Genomic DNA, 19114 nt, shown 5'->3' on the forward strand with positions numbered 1-19114 from the left:
CCAATTTCTCCTCAGAACCCCCCCATAGGCTTAAATTCTGCTCGTTGCCTAAAGATACAATAGTAATTGTATACAATACAGTCCCGAAAAATTATAAAAACCATCTGTTCAAGTAATACAAATTTGTAACTCGTTGGAAGTAAGATATAACCATATGCACAATGCATGTGTGCAACACAGCCTTTTCAAGAGTTGCCTACTCATTCACTTTGGCATACTGCCAAACCTTTTTCGCGCTGCAAAGCCGACAGCTTGATCAAAATTTCAAATCATATTCTAAACTACACAGAATGACAAAGTGTTTTACTTGCATTAATTTGTTTTAATTGAAAATTCCACTGTGTGGGGGAGAAAACAACCATGATGCATATCTTAAATCATTGGAGAAAAGAAATAATAACTGTGGCTGGTTTGTTTAACGTAAGTTGCCATTGACGACGGCTGGGCTGACACTCAACACGTCGCCATATTGGATAAATACTTTGCCATCGCGAGCTCATCTGCAAAGGTGACAAGTCGAAATATCCACTGCTGTACGTCCAAGTGGGTAAACGAAGCTTCGTCTTGGGTTAGAAACGAGGACATTTCCGTATCTTACAAGAAAATATAGATGTCGTGAGTATTCTATCGGTAGAAACGTTCAATTTTGAAGCTTTTAGCGATCAAGGAGAACCGATAATAACCAAATCAAGATGGCAGATCCAGCGGATCCAAGATATGAAATCATTTCGGACTATGTTTTGAAGAGCATGAAATTGAAACCCGACAAGTGGGCGAAATGTGTCAACATTGACGATAATAGACTTCTTATGACAGATTTTTTCGAGAAACCAGAGAACACACAATTGATAATTATTTCAAATGCGGCTGGACTTTTACAACCTCAGCTGGAATGGCCAAGCAACTTGAAACAGAAGGCTGTGTACTTCGTCCGAAAAGCAAGAGATACCGTACAGAAGGACAATATTCGAACCGTCTTGGTTTACGGAGATCTCTCATATTCTCCATTAGAACAGTTATCTGCACTTGTAGATGAGGTGAGAGTCTAAACGTATAATTATGCACAGAAACACAAGAAAATGTTGAGCCAAAAACATGCGATGACGGTGCTTTCTTGCTGAATCGGCAACATATCATCTTACAAAGAACTGCATCGTTATAGTTTTCAAACTATTAATATAAACACAACATTTTTACTGTATGCTCTAAAGTGCTTATCAAAATATAGCCTAAATTTGTTACATTTTGACGAAATATCAAATGAGAGAAAAATGATTTTGGCAATGTTTATATTTTATTCATGCAAAACAACAGGACTATTGATTTCCTCCATCTTAAGTGTATAGGAATTCACATCAATTATTTAAAAGGAAGAGGTTCGCCATTTCACCATTATATTGCATTTGCAAGTAGCATTTAATACTTACAACTCGATTGCAAGTGTAAGGGATATTATAAAAGAAGTTGAACACCTGCATCAATTCTTGTCTTGTGTACATTATAGTATAAATAGGAAATCACAAGCTACATAGCAACCAATGCAGGTGATGGAAGACTTAGATAAATTAACAAGAAATGTTGAACATTCTTGAAATGTTATTTCAGTATCTCAGGCAGTCCGTAAGCTTTGTACATGAAAATAAAGAGATTGTGCAATTCATCAGTTATTGTAGTTTGGTCATAAAAGGTCACAACCTGTTGTGCTGTAACCAAGTGACCAGACATTAGATTTATGGACAAACAAACGCAGTACGCCTGAACAATGCATAGATCCAAACTGAATTGTCAAAATGTTTGCCATTACGTATAAAATTAATAGTGAATATTTCAATACTTGTTTTTATTTTAATAGTTTAAGCAATAAAACTCTTTTATTTCTTTTCTTCCCTATTTATCTTGGGTTATAGGTGTTAGTTCCCCTACTGTCTAATCCCCGCAACCATGAACAGTGGCCAAACGTAGTCTCACAGGACGTTCTCAGACATGTACACAATCTTAAGAGCAGTGTGTATGTTGTATCAGGCCAAGTCATGGGCAAGACGTTATTGCCATTGCCTGTTGGGTCAGAAAAAGTTGAAGAAAGTGCCGCTGAGGCTGACGAAAAGTAAGTTGAAATAAGATGTGATATTAGATTTTCAGCAGTTGTTTTGAATCAGCTACTTCACTGTATAGCTTTACAGAATAGTGTAACTAATCTAGTGTCTTTGGAATGATTTATTTTGTGAACAGTTTTGAGATGAAATACGCTTAAAAAAAGAAGTAGAAAAAAATGGTCATTGAGGGTAACTGATGACTTTCCAATAAACATTGTTACAGCAAAGATGCTCCCTCGCCAAATTACCAACTTTTATTCAGGAGGAGGGGGAGGGAGGGGGAGACATACTGTATACAGTATAGTGTATTTTAACACTCTTCCCTAATTTTTACCTTTTATTAATGTTACAGGGGAGAAGGATATGACAGAGGACTAGTTCATTCTATCGAATCTGTCATTATTGATTGGACTCATCAAATCAGAGAAGTCTTGAAACGAGATTCTGCACAACCTTTGCTAGAAGGTCTTAATCCCGGACCAACTGTAGAAATTGACTTTTGGAAAGCTAAGTGTGCTAACCTAGAGTGTATCTATGACCAGGTTAGTTTTGATACATAGTAGTAACTGTCAAGTCATGTCATGTCATGTCATGTCATTTCATGTCAAGTTGTACTGTCAGGTGTAAACAATGCAAAAAGGCTGGTTCAATAAAATAAAACTGAACCATGAAGATAATTATGACCACATGATGTAATGATATTAATTAAGAAAATTTTGTACTGCTACTAGCAATATACTCGGAGGAGACTGAATTTTGTATGGGTTGGTCAGACACTGTGGTCAAGAAATATTGCAGGCTAAAATTTAAGTTACCTGGGTCATTCTTCTGGACTGTGTTTCATTTGAATGGATGTATGTGTTTTTGTATTTCTTGTTTGTACATATTTTAGCTTTACGTGTATATTTATTTGTATTTTACTCGTAGCTTCGTGATCCAAAGGTTCGTAAGATGGCAGAGCTTCTTGAGAAGACCCAGAGCAGTTACTTTCCAACATTTAAGAATATCTTCAGAGATGTTGTAGCTGGTGAGTAAATGGGATGTAGTCGACTTAAATAGGAGAGTCATAGTAAAGAGAGATAGATAATTTCTAATGTATAATTACTTATTTCCCATATTTTTTAGTAGTATGGATGCTGGTACATGTTTTCGATAAAAAGTTGACATTTTCTGTTGATTTTTCAAATACATTACAATGCAGTCTTAAAAGGAAAGATGAAGTTTACACTTGTATACATCCATTGTGCCAAATTGTTACATTTGTGAGCTACTTTCAATAATCAGAGTTTTGTCGGAATTATAACGAAAATATCCAAAATACGTGAATGCTTTATTTAACCCTGAATACGAATGACCATCATGACAATTGTCAGTAATTTTGTGATGTATCTTATCTTTTGGACAGCCTTGACAGAAGCTCAAGACATCAGTCTTCATCTGAAACCTTTTCAGCGTCACCTTGAAGATTTAGAAGCAGTTGATTTGACTGAAGTGGCACCTCTCTTGCCATCATTGATGCATGTAGTGTGCCTTATCTGGGCACATTCACAGTATTACAATACCCCAGCTAGAATTATAGTTCTGCTTCAAGAAATCTGCAATCAACTCATTGAATTGGTAAGAATACAAACTCTTATAATTTCACACAAATTGATTTGGACTTTGAGAAAATATTGTTACAAAGAACAGAATGGTAATCAACAAATGAAGCCAATCTTTAATTTATTAATGAATGGTTAATAGTGACATATTAATATTCATAAATTTTTGATATTGCATTGCATCACAGAAATGTTTAAATGGCAAGCATCAGATGTAAAAACATAGCAAAAAAAAAAAAAAAATTGGGATATTTGGTGACATTACATTTTTCAAAAACTTTTGCCATGTCTGTAAATGCTTCCACATGGATGAAGGAAGTTTGTTTGTTTTCAGCACTTCACTATGGCACAAAATAATCTAACAAAGCGTTCATTTTGTCTTGAATTTTTCAGACAAGAGTTTTCCTAGAGCCAGCTGAAATATTCAAAGGTGAAGCTGAAGAGTCTTTGGAAAAGACTCGTACAGCTATCAATGTCTTGAGAGTATTCCGTGATACATATGATGAACATAGAGCTAAGCTGAAGACATATTTCAAGAATGGAAACGAACCAAGAGAATGGGAATTTGCAAGCCCTATGGTTTTTGCAAGGATGGATAAGTTCATGGAAAGGCTCGAAATACTGCAGGTAAAGTGACTTTTTTTTTAAGACTGAGGTTATTATTGCTGTTTAATTTTAGTGTGTATTTTTGTTAGAAATATGTCATCATTATTAACAAAGGCAAGAACTTTGATGCAAAAGGAAGGTCAGATATGTTTGTACTCATGTCGATGAATTACTCTTTAAGTGTAAACTTGTCAATTTGCTTTGCATCATTCCAAGTGCATTGTTCTGAAAGTGATAAAATTGACAATAAAATAGGAAAAATGAATTTAATGACATTGAAACAAAACATTACTGACTTCAGCATATCATGACCATCAAAATCGATTTATGAAAAATTGCCATACTCGGAGTCAATCATAGAAGTTGAGTTGACCTCTCATATCAAAATGCAATTATAGAAAATAAGTCCAAATTTGACTTTTCTCATTAGCAATTGTTTGAAACTACCATTGAGTTTCTGAAGCTGGAAAAGACAGAAATGGGTGGAATGAAGGGAAGAATGCTCAGTGCACAGGTTGTACAAATCTTTGAAGAATTTCAAGAATATGTGAAGGTGTTTTCAGAGAAGACGTATGATGCATTGGATCCCAATACCCAGGTAGGTCTTATTATGATAGTCCAGGGAAGAATTCTGTGTTTGTGGTTGTTGTGACAATTATTGTTTATGAATGGACTGTGTTAGCAAGGGACACCTCCATGGATCCAAACATTCCTACAAATTACTGGTATTGCATATAGAACTGTGATTTCAGTCTCTATACAGAGTCTACAATTGTCATTTTAACACAATAAGATTACTACGACTATTCCTATACTTAAGCTCGTATGAATCCTTTTAACTTGGAAAATTTACATTTTATTACAAATACTAAAAAAATGTACGCACCCATATCCTTGAAGAGGTATAATGTACATGTACATCATATTATATGGATAGGCGATTTTAATGTTGCAAAATTACCAGCCCATGTTGAACTACTATATTTATTTTCTTCTCCTTTTCTAGGAATTCTTGGATGATTATGAACTTTTCCAGAAGCAAGTTTATGACTTAGATCGAAGGCTTGGTGCTATTCTCTGCCAAGGATTTGATGATTGTTCTGGTGTAGAATCAGTGTTCAAGGTATGTTGCAGTGCATGCATGTACATGTCTAACATATGTTTTATTTGATAGCTTTAAGACATCATTCTTATCTCAAGCAAACACCCTTTTTTGTGTTCATTTCATTGTGTTTGAAAACTTTTAAATCTGACCCTGGTTCTTAGTTATCTCATATATAGTTTCAACTCCTCACCGTACCCACCCTTATCATGGTGTTAGTTTGCTGTTGGCATGGTAGCAGATAGCTGTTGATTCTTTTCAGCGTTGGCTTTGACTTGCTGTTATCTATGCATGGCTTGGCCACTGTTGGCATGGTGATAAATTGGTAATGGTATTCACTTTCATGCTAATGGGCTTCTTCACTTTTCTAAATTCCATATTTCTTTATTTCATGTTTCACTCCATTCCTCTGTGCAGTTCTTTCAGCTCTTCAATTATCTCATAAATAAAAGTCTAACTGTAAGTAAAGATGCAAACTGTACACATGCAAAGCAATGTAATGTGCCGTCCTGTGGAATATGTAGTGATGATGGTGAATTGCAGGTATCTGTTTCATGACATGCATGCCAGCTCTTCAACCCACCCGGCTGAATTATGTCAACTCATCTTTAGCTTTCTTTCATATTGCCCACAACTGTATGAATTCTTTGTTGTGTAAAAAAAATCAAGATTCTTTAAATAAACGTCCGTGAGTTATTTTTTTTAGAAAAAGATTGTCGAAGCGACCCATGAAAGTGTGTGTACAGATAATTTAGGTTAATACCGCACTGTTAGCCATTCCCAAATTCCCAATTGTACAAATGAAGTTTGGCACACCTGTACTCTCTTGGTATGACTAAGCAACATTGGAATTGAAGTTGTACTACTAGTAGGAAACCTGTGTCATCCCTGTGTGAATACTTAGTATGTTAACTTAGAGTTAGAAGTATAGGAATGGGGAACTTGTAAAACTAACATTGTGTGGTTGAAGTTGAAAAGTTAGTGTCTCTCTTCCATGGAAAGTCCCCTCTATGTGATTACGTTGCAAGCAGTATACACAATGTAAATATTCAGTTTACTTTCTGACTATATATTAAGCAAGTACCATATAACTTTTATTTTACAGCTGTTGGATTGCTATGGTACTCTGTTAGACAGACCAATAATCCGTGAAGATTTTGAACACAAGTATCCCAGTTTACTAGAAATGTACAGCAATGACCTAGATGAAGCCAAAGTCATCTATGACAAACAAATGGGACTAGCTGACCAAGATGAAACTGTACCAGTCAATAAGAATATGCCTGAAGTTTCTGGTGCCTTGAAATGGGCAGAGGAACTGAGACAACGTATTACAATACCCATGAGCAGTTTTAAACATATTGAACACCCGTAAGTACAAACGTTTTTAGACAAAGTTCTTTTCAATGGAAAGCCCTATGAATGAATATAATTGCATGTTTGTAAATCTGTGTGTGGTATATTCTGATAGCATGAGCTTAAAATGAGAAGACTCTGTAATGCCAATTTTTATTTCACCTGCGGCACCATCAATCTACACCCGTCCCTGTCATACCCAACATGATACAACCCTACAACGTCACTCAGTTAGAGAGCAGTTATTATAGAAATCCTATTTTTGATGCACGTTTTCCTGACTATCCAATGTAAATTCATGTCTTCATGCAATTCTACACATAAATTTAGGCCTGTAAATTGTTTGCAATGTACTCAAACTGCATTTCTGCTACATCACTTCACGCATTCATTGCTCTTATAGGATATGCTTTTTTTTATTATTATCATTATTTCTCCCTTCTGACAATTCACATTATTTCACCTGATGTAATGGAAAACAACAACAGAACTGGAATCCAGAGGTAACATATTAAACAAGAGTGCAAATCCTTTTACAGTTGTGTTCCAAGCATCCCAGTTGACTAACTTTAAATAATCCATTCTCCTTAATTAAGTTAAAAATGGCTCAAATTATTTACATTTGTCATATGAATTGATATTTCTGTATCATTCTGTGTCCAGTTTTGCCTTTCTTAAGGAGAGTGAAACATGCATGATGTGTGTTGGATTTTTCATATAAAATGGCCTTTTCATCTAACAAGTTGAAAGTTTTACTTCTTGCATGTTATGTTATGTTATGTTATGTTGTGACTAACCTAATGTGCAGCATTATCAGCCATGTAGCTGACAATTGCTTTTCACTATATTTTTTTTGTGGTTATACAAATTTATAATACTATCTAAACAAAGTTTATAAGCTTAGTCGACCATGACATGAAAGCTCTGTGGTATAAAAACCTGATAAGAAAAGATACCCTGGGCATTTATTTACAATATTTACTATTTATTTATTTATTTATTTTTTTATTTATTTATTTATTTATTTATTTATTTATTTATTTATTTATTTATCATATGTGTTGTTTTGGTGTTTCTGTTCATATTCCTTAATTATCTATTTTGGGGCAAGAAGACAAAGAGACTATAAAAAGAAACTCAATATTTATTTTCCAGATACCAATAAGAATGATCACACAGGCTTTCTTTCAAATGTTGATGAGATTAGTGATACTAAAACTTACTGAAATATAAAAGTTTTTTAGTAGGAAAATGAACCCAACAGTAACTTTTTGACACAATTACTTGGGGAATAAAGATCTTGTTATTCTTTATACTCAAAAAAAACCCCGGGGGTTAGGGCAAGGTGTCTATAAATTATGCACATTTTTACTATAAAAGCAAATGCAAGTATAACAAATTGAAAATCTTTGATATCTAACCATTTATTATGGAAGCATCTGGTCAAGAGTCTTTGTAAGTTAATCAGAAGCGACAAATTCAAAACTTTTCATAACACTGTTGGTATGCCTACACAAAACAAGCTTGTCAAACTTGAAATACAAAATGGTTGCACACAGCATTTAAAAAGAAACGAATGCTGATTAACATAGTGTATAACATTTATGTTTTGTGTTTTAGAATTTTATGTGTGTTGTTGATTGCCATCCCGTTCTAAACCCATAGAATTTCCAGCTGAGTTTGAATAGACATTGCATGTTGTTGATGTGTCATATGTTTTGATTTGCAGAATAATGGACAGTCAAGAAGCTAAGGTCATATTCACAAAATATGAAGAAATGATGGAACTCCTTGGCAAGTAAGTATCATGCTGTACACGTAGACATACAAAGAAAACTATAATGGTATCAACAAAAATAAACTCTACAGGTTTCCAAATCATGTTTACTGGGTTTCTGTCTTCAAATAACATCATGAGCAAAATTTGTGTATGTTTAATATGTGAGACTGATCATTTTTCAGTCATTATAGTTAGATTTCTATCAGTACTATCATTTATATAGTAATTATGTTTTGTCTTCTTCAGATTTGATGAGAAAGTATACCAAGATTGGACTGCAGGAGTGGACGAGAAGTGTCAGTTTAATCTTGATCAACCACTTGTCACTAGGAATGCGGAGACCAAATTAATAAATGTTAACTTTGATCCACAGGTAAGATCTTTGTGTTTTTGTTTTGATTAGTGACATAGTCACATGCTTAAGCATCTTCAAAACAAACATATTCAAAATATGCATGAGTTGACAGTCTGTGTAGTGTTGTTGTTAGTACCTTTCAAGATAAATATCACTGTATGTCATTGCATTTTAATGTTCCATTTATTCCAAATTAACGTCTGCATGTTTTGTTTTCTTTTGCAGCTTATTGCTGTCCTGAGAGAAGTAAAGTACTTAAATATCAGAGAAGCTGAGGACATTCCAGAGAAGGGTAGAACTCTTTATGAGAAACATGAGACATTCCGACAATACCGAGCTAACCTTGATTTGACTGTTGCTTGGTATAATGAAGTTAGAGAAACAATTCTAGAAGTGGAATATCCTCTTATCGAAGGACAGGTAGCTGAAATTGATTCTCAGTTGGAAAAAGCTGAGAAAAGTTTGAACTGGAACCAGGACGGCATCTGGGAATACATTCAAGAAACTAGGGACAAAGTACATGATTTACAACAAAGAGTACAGAAAGCTAAACAAAATGTGGAAAATATGCAGAAGATTATGGCTGGATGGAGTAAAGTACCCTTGTTTGAAAGAAAGGAGCTGAAAGACTCAGCGTTGCTTGGTTTGGAAGAAAGAAAAGACAGGATTAATAGATATTATGGAGATATCAAAACAGATGGTGGCAAGATCAGAGATTTGGTCAAAGTAAGTTATAACCTTTATGCATTTACTTAAAAACTCTCCTTCTCTCTCTCCCCCTCTCTCTCTCCCTCCCCCCCTCTCTCTCTCTCTCTCTCTCTCTCTCTCTCCCTCCCCATCCCTCCCCTCCCTCCCTCCCTCCCCCCCCCCTCTCTCTCTCTCTCTCTCTCTCTCTCTCTCTCTCTCTCTCTCTCTCTCTCTCTCTCTCTCTCTCTCTCTCTCTCTCTCTCTCTCTCTCTCTCTCTCTCTCTCTCTCTCTCTCTCTCTCTCTCTCTCTCTCTCTCTCAGTATTTCTTTTACTTGAATCTGATATTAAAAAGTTGCTCATTGTTATTGTACCTTATGAGTGGCCAGGAGTTTTCTTATATTTCATCATTAATTATGTTGTATTTTTCTTTCTATCTCCAGCAAAATTTGGAATTTTTCAAAGGCGATGCTGATTCTGACATCTGGAAGGCGTATGTTGATTACCTTGATGACATGGTTGTTGATGGTTTCTTTAACTGCATCCATTGCAGTCTGAACTATCTGCTAGATAACACAGACACCAAAGTGTGTTCACTACCACTGTTTGAAGCCAAGTTGGAACTACAGGCACCAGACATGGTATTTGTTCCATCATTGGACTTTGGTGTATCCGATGGTTTCTACGATCTGGTGGAGATGCTTGTCAGCGATATTTACAAAATGTCATCACTTGTTCCAAGACTTGCAGAACACAGTGGTATGGATCACTACCAGGTCAGTGAAATTTTACTGAGTAACATAGTGTGTGATTAACTCCAGCTATATTTCTTATCTTAGTAACAAGTGTAAGATTCTTTTGCTTCTTAAGTAAAGTATTGAAATAAAAAAAAAAGTCTTTATGCAAAGTTGAATGTGGAATTATTAGAAACATGGTATATTTTTTCACCAAGTTGAAAATATTGTAAATATTTTAACTACAACTTGATCACATATTATACTAAATTTTGTGCAGGATTGAGCCAGGCACATTATGTTATGTGGCAGTGTTGATAAAAAAGACATGTTAACCATTACTGAGTATATATTTTCATTTTTTTCTTCCTTAGTGAAATGAGCCAAATATTTGTCCTTGGCCAAAATTTTCAGCTATATACAGTGTCAAAAAATTGTGGCAGGCAGAATTATGCTGGGCAATGCAGATAAAAATGTTCGATACTATTTATTGGAACTTACAGCTTTAGAAAGTGAAAAAAGTGCATACTGATTATAGAGTGATATGTATTCTGGTTTTTTTTCTCACCAGTCTGACTTGGAAGATATGCTGGACTTATCTGAGATGAGACAAGAGTTGATGGAGCGTGTCCAAGGTGTGATGAACAAAGCACAAGAGTACAGGAATTCATTTGACAACTATGCTTATCTGTGGGTAGATGACCGTAATGAGTTCATGCGTCAATTCCTCCTGTATAACCATGTACTTACCACAGAAGAAATTGAAGCCCATGCTGAAGATGGTGTTCCAGAGTCTCCACCAACGCTTAATCAATTCAAAGAACAGGTGAGATAAATATGGTTACGGATTGAGGTACAGTACTGGATGGTAGTATCAAGGAAGTGGCAAGTGTCACATTCACTGTTACATCTTGTGAATTCATGATTTTGGTCAGGTCAGTCAAGTTAGATATAAAAAAAAAGTTAAGCAAGTATACCCCTTAAAATGTCTTTGTTGCTGTTTCATTTCATGCAGGTCGACACTTATGAAAAGGTTTACACTGAAGTGGAAGATGTAGAAGGCACTCAAGTCTTTGATGCCTGGTTCCGTGTTGATGCCAGACCCTTCAAGCAAGCCTTACTCAATATTGTGAAGAGATGGAGCTTCATGTTCAAGCAGCATCTTATTGATCATGTCACAAACAGGTGAGGATCCTCATTCTGTGCTTATCCTGTGTCAGTAAATTTATAAAAAACACAAGAACAAAACAATAACAAAAACATATTTAATGTATGGTTTTTGTCAGCAAAGGAGACTTTTTTTGAAATACTGTTAATATCCAAACACCGATGAAAGTATTGCAAGACATGGAGTCCAATCAAAAGATTAACACATTGTATCTATATTATTTCTATTTGATGACAGTTTGGCAGACTTGCAGGAGTTCATTAAGTTGGCAGATACTGGTTTGACAAAGCCCGTAGAGGAGGGTGACTATGATGGCTTAGTAGAAGTGATGGGTCATCTCATGGCTGTCAAAGACAGACAATCAACAACAGATGAGATGTTTGAACCACTCAAACAGACCATAGAGTTGTTGAAGACGTATGACCAAGAAATGCCCGATGAAGTCCACACTCAACTCCAAGTAAGTTATAAAACCTCCTAACGAACATTTTAACCTGATCAGTCACTTTTTATATCACTTACACATCGGTACTGGTATGGTTTAGGTTCTCCTTTGTCAGTGTGCATATCTTGATGCATGAACTCAAGTTTTTACCTGAAGTGTTAAACAAATTTAATTTGACAGTTACATGTTTATTTTTCTTTACATGTAAAAGTTACTTGAACATGAATGTGTGGACTCAATCGCAAACTGGTACTTTTGTGTGAATGATTGTTGTTTTTTTGTGGTAAAGATCAGCCTAAGTGTCATTTGCAGTCTTAAGATACCTCGTACTTGGTATTGATAAATTGTGCTTGCTTTTCTTTTCAAGGAACTTCCAGAGCAGTGGAATAACACTAAGAAGATTGCCATTACAGTCAAGCAACAGGTGGCTCCCCTACAGGCTAATGAGGTTGCAATTATTAGGAGGAAGTGCACCACATTTGATGTCAAACAACATGAATTTAGAGAAGGCTTCCGCAAGACTGCACCGTTCCGCTTTGACTCTACCGAACCATACATCAGCCTTGATCATGTAAGTGACTCTTATCAGATAGAAATGATAATATGAACTGGGTCAAATGAAACTAAATTTGGCTAGGTGAATCAAACTTAACATGATAGTAATTGGACATGATATCAATGTTGGCAACCGAAAGATGGAAACAGATCGCAAGAAATTCGCCAAAGGTGCCTGTTGCTATTTTGTGTTGATCATACATGTGAATTCAACAAACATTGCACATGAATGAAGTGGTATCCTTAGATTGATGTCTTTCTTTTGTGGTTTGAAATTTAGTAAAATATTTATATTTTGTACTATTTGATTACAGGCACATGAGGAGATTTCTGAAATGGAGCAACAAATGGAGGCTCTGCAAGCATCTGCAGGTCTGTTTGAAGTTAACATACCCGACTACAAACAACTTAAGCAGTGCCGACGTGAGGTACGCATGCTCAAGTCCCTTTGGGATATGATTTTCCTGGTGAGATCCAGTATCGACGACTGGAAAACAACCCTTTGGCAAGACATCAACGTTGAACAGATGGAAATGGATTGCAAGAAATTTGCCAAAGACATCCGTACGTTGGACAAAGAGATGAGGGCGTGGGATGCGTATGGTGGTGTAGAATCTACAGTAAAGAACATGCTTACCTCACTAAGAGCTGTCAGTGAATTGCAAAACCCAGCTATCAGAGACAGACATTGGCAACAACTTATGCAGGCTACTCAGGTTTGTATACTTAATGGTTCACACACACACACACACACACACACACACACACACACACACACACACACACACACACACACACACACAGACACATACACACATACACACACAGATGCAGACACAGACAGACACAGACACACACACACACACACACACACACACACACACACACACACACACGCACACACACGCATACACACGGAGTTTGTTTGTTGTATTGTAACAGTAATGTCATCACTGCTTTGCCATCATTGTGGTCACTAATTTGTCTCACAGCAAAGTCAGTCCATTGTCAAAATTGTCTTCTTTTTTTGTGATTGTTGTCACCATGCATATGTATATATGATTTGTCTGCTCTGGTTATTTTCACATCACAGCGGAATAATGAAGTAAAGGTTTGTAAAGACAAAGTATTCACAAGTGTAATCCCACCCTTCCCCCCTGAATGCCGTCCATATCATCCAAGCTTGTACTAGTGTCAAGATTGTATGACACATCTGCTATTGTAACTTTCTATTTGTTGCATGGAAACCAACATGAAACTATATATTATGTTTGAATTTGGCCATTGTAGGTGTGAGAACAATATTTTAGAATTAGCAAAATAAGATGAACTCTGTCGGAGGAATCATGTACTTTTTTTAGTGCCTCCAGAATATCTGTATGTAGTCCACTTAGGTGTACTGATCAACAATGTATTACAATGAGACTTGTTTGAATGTGCATGATTGTGTTTTGAATTGTCAGTTACCAATGATGTGATGTTTGGAAAATCAATGAAAACTAACAAATGTTTTATCTCCTTAGGTCAAATTTGTGATGGATGATGAGACTACCTTGGCTGATCTACTGGCACTTAACCTTCATGAGTTTGAAGATGAAGTGCGTGGTATTGTGGACAAAGCAGTCAAGGAAATGAGTATGGAGAAGGTGTTGAGAGAACTGGATGCCACCTGGTCAACTATGGAGTTTGAATATGAGGCACATACTCGTACACAGACCCCCAATCTGAAGTCTAGTGAAGAACTGATTGAAACTCTTGAAGATAATCAGGTCAGTGTCATTACATAATACATTTCAATGTTCTGCATGCACACACCAAATGTGTGCCAGTAAAGGACCAACCAATCAGAAGGGATTACTTTGAGATGTGATAAATACTTGGGTTGGTTGAGTTATTCATTCCGATTTCTGACCTACCTCATTACTTGCACAGTTCTTCCCATAGCATCCATTCACAGTTTAGGAGATTTTTTTACTGAAATTGCAAAGGATCTTTCTATGCAACAGCAGATTTGACCTAATATATGTGTTGACAATTACAATTAGTATCCATTGAATAGATGAAAATGATTTGATGATGAATTGTACACACCTTCTCTTTCAAAATCATAAAATAAACTTTTTGTATTTTTTTTTTGCGATGTATAGGTACAACTGCAGAATTTGATGACATCCAAATACATTGCTCACTTTTTGGAAGAAGTGTCAACGTGGCAAAAGAAGTTATCCATTGCTGATCAAGTTATCAGCATTTGGTTTGAAGTGCAACGTACCTGGTCACATCTGGAGAGTATCTTCATTGGTTCAGAAGATATCCGTAGTCAATTGCCAGAAGATTCCAAGAGATTTGATGGCATTGACACAGACTTCAAGGTAAGATTTACTAACATTTTACTTTATGTATGATGTCAAAATCAGTTAAATCAATTCTGCCCCCTAAGGTCACTCGTATTTTCCTTGGCTGAATGAAGAAAAGTAATGGGGAATAACATCTAATTACCTGCAACATTTTCAAAAGTATTAACCAAATTTAACATACATTGTACATTCAGAATGTAGTATATCGCCCTCTATGGTGGTCTCCAGCCATTTTTGATAAATAGTACATGTCAGAAGTATATCATTTAGGTAATGAAGTATGTTTTTACACCAATTTAAAGATCTTGACTTTATAGGACCAACCAGAATTGATTCTTCTTTGCTCTATAACTCAATGCACTGACATTATTTTGGATTTTTTCACTAGGAACTGATGGCAGATGCTGCTAAGACACCCAATGTTGTTGAAGCTACCAACAAAGAAGGATTATATGACAGGCTAGAAACCCTGCAGTCTGAGTATGTATTCTTAACTATTGTTATGACTTAAAATAGATAATGATAATCAAAGAAGTCAATATTGTGGTTCTCCAGGGTTGTAGACCCCTAGTGTTGACCAGTAGACCATTTTGTTAAAGTAGAACAGAAATAAAACTAGCGTTGTTTATTTTAATGAATACTTTTGATATGAAACTCATGATTGATTGTGTTTTCTGCATATATACTTTACAGTTGTAAATTAAGATTTGACACTAATTTGACAAATTTTGTTACTTACAGTCTAACACTCTGTGAGAAAGCCCTGGCTGAATACCTTGAAACCAAACGTTTGGCCTTTCCACGTTTCTACTTTGTATCTTCTGCTGACTTGCTGGACATCCTGTCCAATGGAAACCAGCCCACTCTGGTACAGCGCCACTTGTCCAAACTGTTTGACAACATGGCAAAACTGAAGTTTGAAGATGAAGAAGAGGAGAGTGGAAGTGACACCAAAGTTGCACTGGGAATGTTCAGTAAAGAAGGTGAATACGTGGACTTTGATTCACCCTGTGAATGCACTGGTCAAGTTGAGGTGTGGCTCAACAGACTACAAGACACTATGCGTTCCACTGTCAGGTATCAATTTAGTGAAGCAGTGGTATCCTATGAGGAGAAACCTCGTGATCAGTGGCTGTTTGACTACCCAGCACAGGTTGCCCTGGCCTGCACCCAAATCTGGTGGACCACAGAGGTTGGTATTGCATTCGGCAGATTGGAAGAAGGCTATGAAAACGCATTGAAAGAGTACTTCAAAAAACAGGTGGGTTTCTTTTTATTATAGAAGGTAGAATGCGCCTCAGAGACAAATGTTTTCAAGGAAATCGTCAAGCTGTCATTTTAAACAGAGTATTCTAAAATGACTAAATTTTTTATATTATGTTGACTTGAAGTTCTATTTTAGAAATTTGTAGAGTAACCCAAGATTTTTGTAATTATTTGTAACTGAGAATGGGTTGGAGTTTTCTTTAACAATGTAACAACAAAAAGTATTTCTGAGACGAATTTCACGTTAACTATGATATCTTTCTGATTCTGTCTGCCTACATGTAGAGAGTGGATAATAACATGAAATCCTTATTTTTACACTCATATCTTCTTGTCATTTTCTCAATCAATCAATCAATTGAATGATTGGTTGTCATTTTCTCTGAGTGCCATTTTCATATTGACGAACATGATGAAAATAGTAATTATTACTGAACATGATATTCAAGGAATTGATTTAAGAGTCGACAGATATTATATTGCATGGAGAATTTGATATCTAAATGAAGGCAATGCATATGAGCATATGAGATTGTGAGACAAGGCGAAAAGATATTAACCATTTGTGAAATATTTTGTTGTAGGTATTGCAACTGAACAACTTGATTACCATGCTGGTTGGTAAGCTAACATCTGGTGACCGTCAAAAGATCATGACCATCTGTACCATTGATGTGCATGCCCGTGATGTTGTCACTATGTTGATCAACAGGAAAGTTGAAAGTGGACTGGCCTTCCAGTGGCAGAGTCAGTTACGTCATCGCTGGGATGATGAAAAGAAAGACTGTTTTGCAAACATCTGTGATGCCCAGTTCAAGTACTCTTATGAGTACCTGGGTAATACACCTCGTTTGGTCATCACACCACTTACTGACAGGTATACAAATTTTATATTCAATATCATTGTATTGTTTTTACGATTCTATCTAGCTGGTCTTTACACCCTAGTGGATTTCTAGGCCATGCGTACAAGGACATGTACACATGTCATCCCCTAAATTTGTGTTTACAAAGGAAGAAAGCTATGAACAATTATTCTTTTTTTTTCAATTCTGTAGTCTGGAGTGTCTGAAGTAAATCTAAAGATTCATTTTGAAATAGGATATCATTTGCAGGGTTATCTAAGGGTCTTTATAGAGATATGAGTTTGGCACTATGATTTCTTGAAAGTAGTAAACATTCTAATATGCCTTTTTTAATGCAAATTGTTGAAAACTCTTTTTTATCACAACTTTTGTGGGGAAAGCACTGATTCATAGATTGTACAACTTCAAAAAGGTCAAATCTCTAACTGAATTCAGAGGTCAAATCTCACAACTGTGACTTCAAAGGTCAAATCTCACAACTGTGACTTCAAAGGTCAAATCTCACAACTGTGACTTCAAAGGTCAAATCTCATAGCTGTGACTTCAAAGGTCAAATCTCACAACTGTGACTTCAAAGGTCAAATCTCACAACTGTGGTCAAATCTCACAACTGTGACTTCAAAGGTGAAATCTCACAACTGTGACTTCAAAGATCAAATCTCAACTGTGACTTCAAAAGTCAGTTCTAACAACTGTTACGTCCAATACATTAAATCTCATCATCTTGACTTGTCCTCTCTAAACGTTTCAGATGCTATATCACACTGACACAGTCTCTCCATTTGATCATGGGAGGAGCACCCGCTGGTCCTGCTGGTACTGGCAAAACTGAGACCACCAAAGATTTGGGCCGTGCACTGGGTATTATGGTGTATGTGTTCAACTGCTCTGAACAGATGGATTACAAATCCTGTGGTAACATCTACAAAGGATTGTCCCAGACTGGTGCCTGGGGATGCTTTGATGAATTCAACCGTATCTCTGTTGAAGTGTTGTCTGTAGTGGCTGTGCAGGTTAGTTCAACTTTTGAGTATCTGAAGTAAGAATTTCACCCTAAGTAGTATACATGTAGTCATTTTATGTTATGTGATTGTCATGAACATTATTAAACCTTTGTCCAAGTGTAACCAGATTATAGTTACTTTAAAAATATTTTTGAAATTTTTGTTCAAAAGGTGTTCACGCACTAAGGACATTCAGTACATTAGCATACAAGACAAAGAATACAGCTTTATATTCAATTTAGTGTAGAACTGTAAGCCCCTTTGCTAATATATAAATTAAAATAAACTCCACTCCACTCCACCCACCCCCCCCCCCTCCCCAACCAACCTTAACCCTACATTGTTTGTTGTCATCACAATGTGATATCTATTTAACTTGATATGATCCCAACCCCACCTCATCCTTGCAGAGGAGATCATCCTTTGCCGTATGATTAATATAATTATGACTGTAGTAGTCAATAATTATCAAATTGCTCAGAAAGATCATCTCAAATACTCTTTTCTTGTATCTGTCTCCAGGTGAAATCTGTACAGGATGCCATCCGTGACAAGAAGTCAAGGTTCATGTTCCAAGGTGAAGAGATTTCCCTTGTACCAAGTGTTGGTATTTTCATCACCATGAACCCTGGCTATGCAGGACGTACAGAGTTACCTGAAAATCTGAAGGCTCTGTTCAGACCATGTGCTATGGTTGTCCCCGACTTTGAATTGATTTGTGAAATCATGTTGGTGGCTGAAGGTTTCCTCGATGCACGTTTGCTGGCACGTAAATTCATCACCTTATACACTCTGTGTAAGGAACTGCTGTCCAAACAGGTAAAGGCATTTCCTGTCCATCAAGATTCATTTTGACTGCAACCTACCTTGAGACCTTTGTACTTTGCCATGCACAATATACAAATGGATCTTTATATAGGGTATGAGCTCCCAACATTTTGGTCATTTTTGTTATAGAAAGTTCTTGTGATTGAATCAGGGTTTCATTTGAATAGAGAATTTAATGTCAGGAAACAGTCAGTATGTAGATTGTTGTCGTAATAAAATGTAAAATGTTATAAAATGACTAAATGAAAATGTAGATAATAAGAAAGGAAATAATCTTGATAAAGACTGAAGTCAGACCTTTTTGTAAAATTTG

At 36.1% G+C, this 19114-nt stretch overlaps 1 protein-coding gene across 1 annotated transcript in view; it reads left to right on the forward strand.

The window, feature by feature from the left end:
* The first annotated feature begins 486 nt into the window (after positions 1-486).
* Positions 487-19114, forward strand: part of LOC144435130 (dynein beta chain, ciliary-like) — a 41309-nt gene continuing 22681 nt past the window's right edge. Inside the window, exons 1-25 of the mRNA XM_078123691.1 lie at positions 487-1037; positions 1908-2104; positions 2446-2635; positions 3021-3120; positions 3499-3710; positions 4088-4321; positions 4731-4898; positions 5307-5423; positions 6508-6773; positions 8488-8556; positions 8785-8911; positions 9119-9619; positions 10022-10354; positions 10884-11138; positions 11328-11497; positions 11718-11940; positions 12293-12496; positions 12795-13196; positions 14004-14249; positions 14628-14852; positions 15226-15317; positions 15579-16098; positions 16688-16980; positions 17721-17982; positions 18496-18792. Coding sequence (XP_077979817.1) covers positions 693-1037; positions 1908-2104; positions 2446-2635; positions 3021-3120; positions 3499-3710; positions 4088-4321; positions 4731-4898; positions 5307-5423; positions 6508-6773; positions 8488-8556; positions 8785-8911; positions 9119-9619; positions 10022-10354; positions 10884-11138; positions 11328-11497; positions 11718-11940; positions 12293-12496; positions 12795-13196; positions 14004-14249; positions 14628-14852; positions 15226-15317; positions 15579-16098; positions 16688-16980; positions 17721-17982; positions 18496-18792 — 6048 coding nt within the window. The 5' untranslated portion in view covers positions 487-692. The remainder of the gene's footprint in view (positions 1038-1907; positions 2105-2445; positions 2636-3020; positions 3121-3498; positions 3711-4087; positions 4322-4730; positions 4899-5306; positions 5424-6507; positions 6774-8487; positions 8557-8784; positions 8912-9118; positions 9620-10021; positions 10355-10883; positions 11139-11327; positions 11498-11717; positions 11941-12292; positions 12497-12794; positions 13197-14003; positions 14250-14627; positions 14853-15225; positions 15318-15578; positions 16099-16687; positions 16981-17720; positions 17983-18495; positions 18793-19114) is intronic.

The sequence above is a fragment of the Glandiceps talaboti genome, chromosome 5 (assembly GCF_964340395.1).
Source record: "Glandiceps talaboti chromosome 5, keGlaTala1.1, whole genome shotgun sequence".
In the NCBI taxonomy this organism is placed as follows: Eukaryota; Metazoa; Hemichordata; class Enteropneusta; family Spengelidae; genus Glandiceps; species Glandiceps talaboti.